This window comes from Colossoma macropomum, unplaced genomic scaffold (genome assembly GCF_904425465.1).
Source record: "Colossoma macropomum unplaced genomic scaffold, Colossoma_macropomum, whole genome shotgun sequence".
Taxonomy (NCBI): domain Eukaryota; kingdom Metazoa; phylum Chordata; class Actinopteri; order Characiformes; family Serrasalmidae; genus Colossoma; species Colossoma macropomum.
In genome coordinates, this window is record NW_023494796.1 from 20,876,456 (window position 1) to 20,889,624 (window position 13,169).

The following is a 13,169-nucleotide window of genomic DNA, read 5'->3' on the forward strand; positions in this document are numbered from 1 at the left end:
AGCATTATAAAGAGCATTATGAAGAATGTTATAATGAGTATTATAACAAACATCATAAAGAGTATTTGTAGTGTATTTGTGTAGTGCAAGTGAAGTCACATTATAGACACTGCATCACAGGCTCCAGCAGAGCCAGCAGCTTCAGTCTCATGGAGCTCCTTGACCCCAGTCTGGAACAGTGGCTCATATCGATCCCTCTGCAATCAAGCAGTGGGGGAGCCAGCAGCCAGCTGCCCGCACGCCTTTCTATTCTGAGATCATATTGCTGGAGGAACATTTTATTTGATGAAGTCTAGAAGCTCAGCTCTGAATCTGTCCTCTAGACTTGGTGAGTATGTACGTGTATGTGTATTTGTGTCTCAGATGGAGGGAGAGAAGCTGAGAGCAGAAATACATACATTTATCTGACGCCGCTTTGCTACATGGAATAAAAGCGGCGGTCGATGTGTAGAGCATGTCTCAGTAGGGTATACATTATCGCTGAGCCTTTAACATGGTTGACATATCAGTCGCACAAGTTGCGGATAAGCATCGCGTCTCCTTAAGCTGCTTAGCCGACCGCCGTATCTCTTGAAGAACAGATCCAGGCGGTGACTCGGAGGTCACAGAACAAGGGGTGTCATGAACCGCCTGAGACATTTCCTTATGTGATCCCATGCTATGAGTCTGAATGCAAATTTGTCATTACTGAAACAAGCACTACTGAGTCATGCTCAGGAGTTAAATGGAGCTGGAGCGATCCGGAACAGTGTTCTGGCACTCTTTAGGTAACTAGGAAGGTGAAAAATGTAGTACACCTACCGTCTCCAGAGTTTTCTGGTTTTACCATAGCCATATTGGCTGAAGTCGCTATTGCTGCATCACAGAAAAAATAAGGACCAATCATCTTTCACAAGAAAAAGGGCAAATCATAGCTTTGGCAGAGGATGCCTTATTCATTGTCCAAAGTGTGGAGTAGTAGCGTCCCTAACCTATCTGACTCCTTACACCAGTGGTTCTCAAATCGGTCCTCAAGAACCCCCTGACGGTCCTGAGTTGAAAGTTGGGTTGGAGTAAAAATCTGAACTCTAAGTGTCCCTTAGGACTGGTTTGAGTGGCTCTAGGCAAACCTTCAGATGAGCTAATGCTAAAGATAATCCAGAGCTAACACTAAAGCTATTGTGTTTCATCTTCAACATAAGATCTTTTGGCAAAGCACAGTGATAGCAATGTACAAATATTTGTACATAATGTTTTAAGTACGAATGAGAGCACTGTACAGTCCTGTTTGATAAGACTAATTTATCAAGCTGTGAATTGTCAGAAGATGAAGTAAGAAAAGTTAACCCCTGACATGTTGTCTGTGCTGAGGTCTGGTGCAGAGTCTGGTTGTATGAAGAAAGGTTTGTAGAAGCAAAACAAGAGATATCTGAATGCGTGCCCAAATCACTTGAAATCACGTTGATTTTATCCTGGTCACTTGAGTTCACTGTCAACTGATGTTCAGTGTCCAAAGATGTCCATGTAAATGGATCTAGGTTTAGTATGTGCATTTTGTATGCCAACTTGAGGCTTTTCAATAGCCTAGCTAGATACATTAGCTGTGTAAGCTAATTCAGGAGTTGTACAACCTTCCAATTTAAAACATTGATTGTATTGCATGCCACAACTGGAAGTACTTGAACTTGGTGGATGGACGCTGGAAGGTGTTTCTTGTGCTAGGGGAAAAAAATCAAAGACTTACCTCAACCAGCTTGTTAGCATGCTCACGGAAGACCTGCGCGTACTCCTTCACCTCCTTCTCATTGCCACTCTTGGCTGCCTCAATAAGCACCAGCAGGGGCACATTGGTCTCCAGGAAGGAGTCGGAAATGTGGTCCATCACGGCCTTCCTCAGCTGCAAAGGACAAGAGAGAGACAGGGAACAACATAACAGTCGTCAGTACCTAGACCCAAGACCGCTGTCCTCCTATAAAACAGTCTCCGTTATGAGCTGTCATCAACTATATAAGCATTACAAGGGAGCTGTGGGTCATAATATATTTGTTTACGGATGTGCTTTTGGCCCAAACTGGCAGAGTATAGCCCAAACACTGCTAAATGGGCACTGGGGACATTCTGTAGAAGCTCTAAAGCTGCGCTGAAGACACTGGAGCTATGAGCTAGCAGAAAATAACACCAGCCAGGCATTTTAGGTTAGCAAAGGTGGCCTTCCCTTGAGGGCTAAAACACTCAAGATACGTGCACACACTTTTAGTAACTGGATTATTAGATACCAGCGCAGACTGACAAAACCACAATCTGTTGTTCTTGTAGCGTCTTGCAGTAATGTTAGTGAAGTGGAGGTGATGCAACAGCTAATAAAACAACCCTACTGGCATTAGGGGCTAGAAGAGTTTGCGTGGTCAGCATCAGTCATGATCACAGCCAGTGGAAACATTATTCTAGAATGTTCTCACAGGGGAGGCAAGATGACAGGTCTCTGATAGACAAGGGCGAACGCTCCGAACCAACAATAATTATCAACCACTCAAGCGCATGCATACAGTACCCCAACCAATTAAAGAGACCGAAGAGCCTGACAGGGCAGGAGAGACAGTAATGATGAATTATGGCTTACCAGGAAGCTAAATTCATCACCAGCTTTGAACTGGAGCCCCGGCTGGCCGGGAGAGTGGACACCAGCTGCCTACATTACCGATGCAGGAAATAGAATGACCACAAACCAGTGGATCTGGTTCCGAAACAATCCACATCTGAGACCTGTCACTGGTAGCTTGACACTAATCAGTAACACACAGGCCAACAGTGAAAATGAAATCAGCCTGATAAAAATACATACATACACACAACCATTTGGTACTGCTTTTCTCAGCATGACCTCAAAAAAAAACACTAGCAAGCAACTAAAGCTTATACCTCAACAATTATTGCTGTGTCTAAATCATATACTTACCTTAAATCACATGGAATTCTTAAGTGATCTCAAACAGACTTGCTTAGGCGGTTTCTCAAACAGTATGATAAACGTAGCATAGCTAAAAACAGTTTCAGCAGCTATTTTAGAACCTCAACTTTACAGTGTCAGAAACCACAAAAGCAGGTCTATCTGAGATTTACATAACAATTTGACACAGTTTATGGTAAATATATGATGACCTAAGCCTGCAATTTGCTTATGCCAGTTGCTATAAACTTAGCTACTTTGTGAGCATACCTATATTACCAAGGCCCTTTTCAGTTTTCCCTCAGCTCTTTGTATGAGAGATCATCCCCAATGTAATACATTAAAGAAATCTATAATGGGGTTTCTAAGGTCATGATTAGAGTCTTGGGGTTAGCAAAGGTGATAAAGAAAGCAATAAGGAGCTGATTGTTGAGAGTGTTCAGATGCCAGAGTGTAGAATACATATAATTTTTGAATAATTGCTTTGTGTGGGTTAAGTGTGACACAAAGCCCTTCTTTTTTATTGTTGCATGTTGTGTAGCTCTTAGCTAACTTACATCAGCAAAAATGTTTACCAGATGGAACACTTTACTACATTAAGCCCAGTCAAATTTGGAAAATGTTTTCCTGAGGGAATTTAGGGCCCTGGCAATATTGGACTGACTGGGAATATGGGGCTGATTACAAAGTTTCAATGAGGTAAAACAGGTAACATAGCCTGCATAACATAGAGCTGTTTCCTAAACATTTCAACGAGAAACAGGGAACACAGAGGCCTGGAAAGACAGTGAGGACCCTCTTACTGTTAGCTACAATAGCCTCATGGCTTCAGTGCAAAACTGGAGAACGTTGGACACCAAATATGTCTTAGCAAACTACATTTGTGGCAAGGGGAAAACTGCACACGTTTGCTTTTTGTCAAAACTATGGTTTTACTTACATTGATGACAATACTTAGGGCAAGAAACCATCTGTTTTGTGTGGTGAGGTATAAGAGACAGGCTAGCAAAGACAAATGTGGGTCCTGAGGCAAGTCCAGTTAAGAGCCACTACCCCAAACAGCACACTAGGGGAAGTGTACATGGTGTAGGAGCTCAGCATTTCAATCAATGTGCAGCGCTCATTGGTGGGTCCCTGGTCACCTGAGCATGAAATTCGGAAAACAGAGTGCGCTACACAGGTAATGATCCGTCTCTCAGCATGTCGATAACTCAATTGAAATGTTTTAATGAAGCCCGTCACCCTGTCTAATAACCTCCAGTGAAGGATGTGAAGTCATGGCACACTTTTTGACGGAACAAAAGGAGAGCAGAATGACTTTCACAGGAAAACAAACATATAGGCTGGTATGTGGTAAGTAGAAGGATACTTTTTGTATTTGCTTAGCGGATCAGTCGGTAAGGGTCATGTTTCAAGCTGACTGCTGTATGTTCACACATGAGCCGTGCCCTGGGCTTTCTTCTTCATGCTCCCCTCCATGCTGATCCCTTCTTTCCTTAGAGATTTTCATTTTACACTTCTCACGGAGATTGAGTTCAATCATCGTTTTCATCTCCCTCTATTTAATTAAGCCTATTCCAGTCATTATATTCTCATAATGCACTGGACTGAGCTGAGGGTCAATTCAGTTTTATAAATCAGTCATTGCGGTGAAGGCAGTAGGCATCCCTTTATTGAAAAATCAACATTTGAAGATTTTGCTGGGTGTAAGATGAATTGTGTTTGTCACCTGCACTGACCTCAAGTAGGAATTTATTGAACAGAGCTTTGAATTGTGCTACGCATTGTGCTTGAATAACTCTTGAATTGTGCTTGAATAACTCTTTAGGGGGCTTTAAATGTATAGATTTATTATAGTCACTACACTATTCAAATGTAATATTGTAGTTACATATTTAAGTACAGCTCAGCGTAATTTAATTACATTTACATTAATAATAATATAGCATAGGTATACTAACAAATCCAGTAGTATTTACTTTGTACACTCTACGTTTGTGCACCCAACTGCCACTTTAACTCTTCCATCCTTCTAATTTTAAAAAGAAATGTATTGAGTTAATTACTAACTAGTAATTGAGTAACGTTTTCATGGACATCTAAAATGGCTGAAAGAGATATTTCTGAGGAGATCAGATCTAAGAAAAAATCTGGGAGTTTCAAAACCTGCAGTTCAAAAAATGATTTAAAAAATAACTTTGAGAGAGAACTGAGACTGAACTTTGAAGGTTTCAAAAAACAGCCCTGCAGATTTCTTTAAAAAACTGAAAGTCCCCTGAAAACAATGGAAGCTATAGGTAGACACACTAAGTACAGAAACAGTTGATATTATAATCAGTTGGTGTTAAATGTTTTTTTTTGGCACTGAAAAATGAATAACTTTAACATGCTGTCTTGAATGAAAATAAATAAATGTCTTTTGACATTTGCACGGTACTGTATACATGTCCTCTTCCACTTACAAAGACAAATGCGGTACAGACTGAAAGTTTAGAATTTGCGCTTTTGACAGACTTTCTCTGCTTGTTTCAAAAAGCTACGAGTGAAAAATATTTATCATTTTTAGTGTCAGTGATAACCAGAAATTCTAACACACATACACACACAGACAAGTGCATGCGTACACTCATATTGTTGCCTGACTTGCACAAGAAAGTGGCACCATCAAACACATTATGCTCAGAATCAAACACCCCCTTAGATGTTCAAAGAGTGACACTTCTTGACTGTTTTTCTTTTCTTTTCTTTTTCTCTGCACATAATATTTTAAATTGTGTTGCTGGCAATAATAATAAGCAGCACGTGACGGGACTCTTCATGTCTGATGTCTTTTTTAAAAGAAGATGGAAAATTCAAGTCAAGTAATCTCTCAGGTAAATGGGAAAAAAGAAAGAATAAATGAAAATTGGAATAGGCTGAGAGAGAGGGACACTGCTTTGCCTGAAATTGCTTTGAGTGACTTTAAAAAGGCAGTGAAAAGTTTGATGTCTTGTGACGCTACCTGTTCCCTCATCTCTGTCTCTCTCCTCCAATTTGTCCAAATTTGTCAAACAGATGGCACAGCAGCGGCGACTCAAAACTCAAAGCAAATTTGGAGGCAGACAAAGGAATAATTAAAAGAGGGTGTATACTTAAATAAGCTTGAGCGATAAATATCTCTGCCTACCAAAGCTACAGAGGATGATGTGATCTTCAAGATGATATTAGAGTTTGTCTGGCAAATTTCAAATGGGAAATTGCATGTCTAAAGATTATTCTTTGGTTCTCTCTCTCTCTCTCTCTCTCTCTCTCTCTCTCTATATATATATATATATATATATATATATATATATATATTAGGGGTGCGGGAAAAAATTCTTAGATGCATCGCGATGCGGACGTAAACGATTCTGAATCGATTCACAAATGTCAAAAATCGATTTTCTACATATTTAATTTATAAGGTAATGTTGGCGGAACGAAAAAGGCAGAACTTGGAAGTGCGGAAGATGTAAAATGTCTTTCAACTGTCTTTCGACTGTTTTACGAGGCTGAAGTCGCTTCTTATTCTCCAGCTTCTTGTTCGAATTTTCCCGTTCCACCTTAAATTCCAACTGGGGCGCCGAATGTAAACGCTGCACCATTTAAGGTGGAACGGGAGAGTTCGAAAGAGAAGCGACTTCAGCCTCGCCACTTTTTACTGTGTGACAGTCTCTCGTTGCAGATTTAACGTACCAGGAAACCAACTGTGCTGCTTATAAATGCGAATAATGCATCGCTGCTATGTGACCTGCAGTCTGCATGCTGGTTCTCAGTCTTTGCGAAACAGGGCTTTCGCACTATATTGTACACACCCCGAAGATATTTTACTGACACAGCGATCCCCCCCGTCTCTACAACGAGACCAAAACCGAAGTTATAAAATCAGTAAAGAAAACGGGTAGAATAGCTGTAACGTGCTGCGTGGACGTCCATCACCACAGGATCTTTTTTCACCGTACCTGCGCATTTTATCGCAGATGAGTAGCAGCAGCTTCTCGTGCTCCAAACAAGAGCACTGAATGAGAGCCTTCTAGTTCACTTGCCACATCGCTTCCATTTGTTTTAATAAAAAAGATATTGGAAGTAAATTCATTATGGATCATTACAAATACTTTGCTTTAAAAGTACCAAGTCACTTTCAATAACAACACTGAGTCACTTAGTCACTTTAAAATGTATATTGTCTCTATATTCTGTGTATATTTTGTGTATATTTTGTGTATATTTAATATATTTCAGTTCGTTTTTCTTGTATTTTTATTTTTACTTATTTACTTTCTGTAGGGTGATTAGCTGAGCCTCACCACAAGCATTTCAGTGCATAAATGTCCTGACATGTTGTGCAAATGACAAATATACTTGAAACTTGAACTCGAAACTTGAGCTCACACAGTGAGAAAATATAAATGCTATATAGAAAAAAAAGATGCATCGATAATCGTTTTATAATCGCATCGCAGCCCTCTGAATCGTAATCAAATCGAATCGTGTGGTGCCTAGAGATTCCCACCCCTAATATATATATATATATATATATATATATATATATACACACACAAACTGCACTAGTGCCTATTACATAACTAGATTGAATGTGATCACAAATACTGTAGATTATTAATTGAATTTTGACTTCTCACCAGCCCTCTGATTTGTTTTCAATTCATTTTTTGTGGTTCAAAAGGGGATGAAAACAAACCCGCAATTATACAAAAACGAAGAAGGGGGGAATCCAATTATCAACAGCAAAACGTTACCAGTTCATATCAGTGCATTCAATTCCCTCTTTTCTAATGTTTCATTTGTGATTCTGAATTGATAGTGGAAGCCTTTCGGTCAAGAGCCGAACGTTTCTTATTAAAATGTCAAGAGCAATCAGCAGATGAACGGGTTGGCACGGGCGTGAGGAACCAAAGCAGGCAGTGCAAATCAAAATGATGTAATGACGTTCGTTTTTTGATATGGGAAACAGCGTGTGGAGCAAAGAAGGGGCGGAGAAGGAGAAGAAAGGAGGAGGCCGAGAGCAAGCTGAAAACGAGAGAAAGAGAGAGTCGGGAAACCCGGCTGGAGGACCCAGTGCTTGATCTTGCTGTGGTTTGTGTAAATGATTTGGATGGTTTAACGCCTTCCCTGTTTAATGATCTCTGGGGAGGTCTAGGGCAGCACAAGGCAAGAAAGAGCGGTGGGGTGGTATAAAAGATGGTCTGGATACATCCTGAAGAGATGACATCTGAGAAATTCAATTCAATTTTACTTAAATATCACTATTATCAACAGATATGCTCTCAAATAGGCTTACAGAAATGTGGTTCCAGAACCCTAATTAGCAAGCCAAGGACGAGAGTGACAGGAGCATGAGGAAGAACCACTAAGAGAGACTTCCTAACAGCATGCAGAAGAGCCACCAACAGGAACCAAGATTCAAAAGAAGAACCCATCCTCTTCTGAGCTACATGAGACACAGTGTGACAATACTGACAAATGTTTGTACACAAAGGGCATCGCAAAGTACAAAATGCCCAAAAATTGTTTAGTTTAGGGCTGTAATGTCATGTATGAAGCAATGATTTTGGGAGTTTATTAATTTTTCTGCTGACAAAAAATACATTTTTAAATAGATCAACTGAAAGGCATCTCCTAATTCAGAATCTGAGGCTGAGTGTGCTATCTTTAGCCCATTTTACATTCTTTAATAAAATTAACTGATTTAATTAAGAATCACATGTTTAATAATGCTGCGATTTACCTTTAGGCTTTAGGTTAGGTGCTTGCTGTTTTAAAATTTGTGATTACAAATATGATTCTGCTTGTGTGGATGACGGCTGTTGTCCTTCTTTCAAAAATGCTATTCAATAGCTCCTTTGAGAGGAATGAAATATTGTGGATTTCATATTGTTTTTTCAATTAAAATGGCAAATTGTTCCACCACCTGGGATTCAAATATTTAGTGTATATAAGTATTGTTATGTAGTTTTAATCTCAGTGCTTTAATATTTTTATTGTGCCACTTTTCTAGCACCAGCACTCACTACACAAAAAATATATGTACAGTTCTGTGTTGTGTGTAAACTGAGGCCTAGCATATTCTCACAACAAAGTAATTCCTGACTAATACTACACCCAGTGACTAGGACCTAACCATTAGTTAAGAGCATGTGCTTCCACACCAACATTGGCCAGTTGCTATTGGTTATCCACGAAAGTGTGGTGGCACATGTTCTCAACAAAACCACCATTGCAGCCTGAGACTGCTACAAAACTCTTCATTGGATAGTTAAGGCACGCGTTCTTGTCCACAGGTGTGGAAGTAGTGTTTGTGGCTTCAAGCTTCTGGACTTATCTGGAAGAGCTAGCGAGCTATATGAGGGCGTTTGCGGGCCTGTAATGGGACTGGGCTCATCATGGGGAAGGACTTTTTATCAGACCGGCCCGTTATCAGGCTCTGTTATGACAGATGGAGGTCCCAGCGTCCCCCCGCTTCCTCCACTCTGTAATCATGGAGGGCTAGCCAGAGGCTTTATCGGCACAGAGAATCAGGGAAAATACTACCCACTGTATTAATGTACTGCCCACTGAGTATGCTATCACCTGCTAGGCAATGCAGGGCTATTATGAATAAGGAGAGAAGTGTGTCTGTCTATCTGTCTGTCTGTCTCTCTATCTTTTTACACAAGAGCTAATGTCAAACCTACAATTGGCCTCAGCAGCCTGAATAAAGATTCTACTACAGCATTCAACCCTTAGAGTAAGTACAAGACAGTGGCATAATACAACTACTTGCTTAAATGTATCTCCAGCAGTTAAGGCACTGAGTAAGAAACCAGCTGTTCATCTTTGAAACAAGTAAACATCTGAGCCTATCTTTGGTAATTATGGATAAAGGTGCTATGCAAACCATGAAAGCTCTACATGGGGAAGCAGAAATGAAGTCTGAGAAATGGAATGGCTTCTTTGAAGTTTCTTCCTAACTGATGGGGAAAAACTAGCAAAGACTAACATATGCTAAGAAAAATGAATGTCACCGTAAGGCTGTCCTGAAGTCAGCCGTCAGTCAATGCAGTGCCAGAAAGAGGGGATGACAGATGGATTTATTAGAAACGGGGCGACAGGACTTTGAACACATGGCGTAGCTCCAGCGAGTAAACGGATGTGCGTCTGGGGATTACTAATTGCGGGCGTTTTGGGCTACCAGTCTAGCCTCAATCAACCCTCTCTCCCTCTCTCCTCAATTACCACCATTCATCCAAACTCAAAAACAGCTGCAACGCCACCTTCATGGCAATTTCTACATCAGCTCATGCAATCAGGCTCTTCTCTGCTTTACCATGCTTTCTCCTTAAAGGCCCTCACAACCTCTCCTTAATCTGTCTATGTCTCTTGCCCCTCTCTCCCTCTCCATCACTCCTTCTGTCTCCTTTTCTCATTCTTTCTCCATCTGTCTGTTTCTCTCTCCATTCGTTTTGTCTGTCTCTTGCCCTTTCCGTCTCTTTCTCTCTCTCTACATCTACTGTCTATTATTTTCTGTTTTTGTATTTCTTTACCCCCTCGCTCTCTATTTTTCCAACATTCTTTCTGTCTCTTATTCATCCTTTCTTCCGTTCTCTCTGTATCTACTTTGTATTTTTTTTCCGTTTCTGTCTTTCTTTGACCATTTCTTCGTCTCTGTCAATTTTTCTGTCTCTCTCTCTGCATCTTTTTTGTCTGTCTTTGTGCATTTCTCTGCATCTCTGCGTGTCTATTTTTTTGCCTTCTCTATCACTCACTCTTTTTCTCTCTTACTCTCTGCCCTTATCTCTCTGACACTCTATTTGTCTGTCAGTCTTTCTCGCTCTCTCACTCTGTCACTTGTGTCTGTCTCTCGCCCTCTTTCTCCATGTCTCTCTGCATCTTTTTATCTCTTTCTTTGTGTATCACTCTCTTTCTGCACCTTTCTGGTATTTTTTTTTCTCTCACACACTATGGGCTCGATGTACAGGGCCTTTTAAACCAGTTTCAGGCAAAAATCGGATACATTCTGCCTGTGTGCTACATACAAGACTGCCGCACAAGCCTAAACTCGTAGTATATGGCCATGGTGCATAGAAAATGCAAAATGTGCTTCTCGTCCTCATGCGTTCGCATTTTATGCAAAAAAAAGGGGAAAAAAGTGCAAATATTACACATCCAACAGTCTGAAAACACGTTTCTAAAAGACTTTAACAACGGCAGTAGACACAGTCCTGAATCTCGAAGATGTGCTGAAAAAAATGTTTACCTTCAGAATAACATTACTTAACTCTCAGTACAAGATGTATATGTGAGAAGATGTGGCAGAAAATATGTTGTGATGCAGCCGCAATACATGCACACAGATTACGTTAACATTTCACAAACTCTATTTTCTTTACTTGGAGTAAAAGAACACTAGAGTAGAATATTTTTGGAGGGAGAGAGCTTCATTTAATAAAACTGCTAATTTAATTTTCTTTTATTTTCTTTTTTGTATACGATAACGTCTCCATTATTTCACTGCCTCTCTTAAACCCTGTGCTGCATGAGCGAGCAGTTAGTGGGAGGGCCTACGCACAGTTTGCGTGATAATCTGCAGTTTTTTTAACTTTAAACAATAAATTCAGGCATATGGTCACATCAAGGCACATTTTGCACTGCAACTGTGCACATATGTACACTTGGCCCACGATCTCTTATTTCTCATCTCAACTGTCTATTCTCTATTTTTCTCTATTTTTTAAATCTTCATGTGTCTGTTGCTTCATCCTTTCTATCTGTCTGTCTGTCTCTCTCTCTCTCTCTCTCTCTGCACTTACAGGCATTACCAGAGCTCATATTCACGCTTGTCTGTGAGAGCTCTTGTGTGAGTAGTTTCGGGCTCAGAGCCGTAACTGACCTAACCGCTGTGGAAATTAGCCCCAGCTCACCCGGTCAGCAACAGCACGGACTCTCACTCCTAATGCCGAAGTGACCAACCCATATGTCTGTTTCCTATCTAAGTACAGCAGTGATGTACATGATAGTTTGAGCCCAGTGGTAATGTAAGCTGAGGGCTATAACAGCTAAAGGCCCTGCGGCTACTGAAGCCTCTGAGCTGGACTACGGATAGTAAATGCAGAGGTTTTTCCTCAGCTCTGCTGATGGCTCTGATAGCAATGCTAATGCAGGGTCAGTTCTCTCCCTGGTGGTGCAGCTACATACTTATTCTGTGCATGCTGCTGGACCGTGAAGACCTGCTTATGCAGTTATGCAAAAAGAGCAAAAGCAAGCTAGTGCTAAACCAGCTCTCTTTTACATACTCAACTCAGACAAGCTTTTTCAGCATGACCATACTGAGCTACAGAATAGCCAAAGTATTTATATCTCTTTATCTTTATGCTGTGTCTCTGTTATTAAGTCAGAATACTTCCACACTAGGGCCCAACCAGCATATCCAATGACTGATAACATTGGCAGATACTGAAGCACCATAAATGTATCAGTAAAAGTGAAAATTCCACCGATAAAGCATCAATATTTAGTGACATATAGATTTCATGCTGCAAAAGCACTAAAATCTGTTCAGAATCTGTTCATCTTCACCTTTAAAGATCAGAATCAGAATCTGTTTATCTTTAGTCTACTATTTAGTCTATACATCCAAAAAACAAATAAACAAGCAAAAAACAATAACCACTACAATTTTTACCCAATTTTCTCGTCAGTTGAGTCACTGCCAATTTCTCTCCATTAGTCAAGTCTCCCCATCACAACATGCTACCAGGCTGGGACGGTGAAGGCTAGCACACGCCTCCTCGAAAACATGTGAAGCACTACTACATCTGTTCAAACCATTGCTAACACAATGTCAATGGACAGCTCAATACACTTGGAGGAGAACACTAACTGCCAATTTTGCTACATCAGCTAACAGACCACCACGTTAGCTAGCATAGCGCTGAGTGATGGGGGGTAAAGGGAAAGGCCATTCCACCCACCCAGAGAGCAAAGACAATTATTCTCTCTTGGATCCCTGGGCACAGATAGTTGTGATCTTGCCGAAAACTGAACTGATCTCCTGATGATTGAGCCGATGCTTAGATGAATTTTGACTATATTTTTTATTATATACTTTAAACTACACTACTTAAGAAAAAGTACTTTTCCAATCCACTTTCAAGGCTTTCTTTCTCTTGCTTCCTGTCTCTGTTCTTCAACCTAGTAGGTGTTAAGACAATACCCTCTCCAGACT

The 13,169-nt window shown here is 40.5% G+C and overlaps 1 protein-coding gene across 4 annotated transcripts in view; it reads right to left on the reverse strand.

The window, feature by feature from the left end:
• ctnna2 (catenin (cadherin-associated protein), alpha 2) overlaps nt 1–13,169 on the reverse strand; it is a 550,144-nt gene that overhangs the window by 98,551 nt on the left and 438,424 nt on the right. For all 4 annotated transcript variants that reach the window (XM_036583115.1, XM_036583114.1, XM_036583112.1 and 1 more), the window contains one exon: nt 1,724–1,876. In XM_036583115.1, coding sequence (XP_036439008.1) covers nt 1,724–1,876 — 153 coding nt within the window. The remainder of the gene's footprint in view (nt 1–1,723; nt 1,877–13,169) is intronic.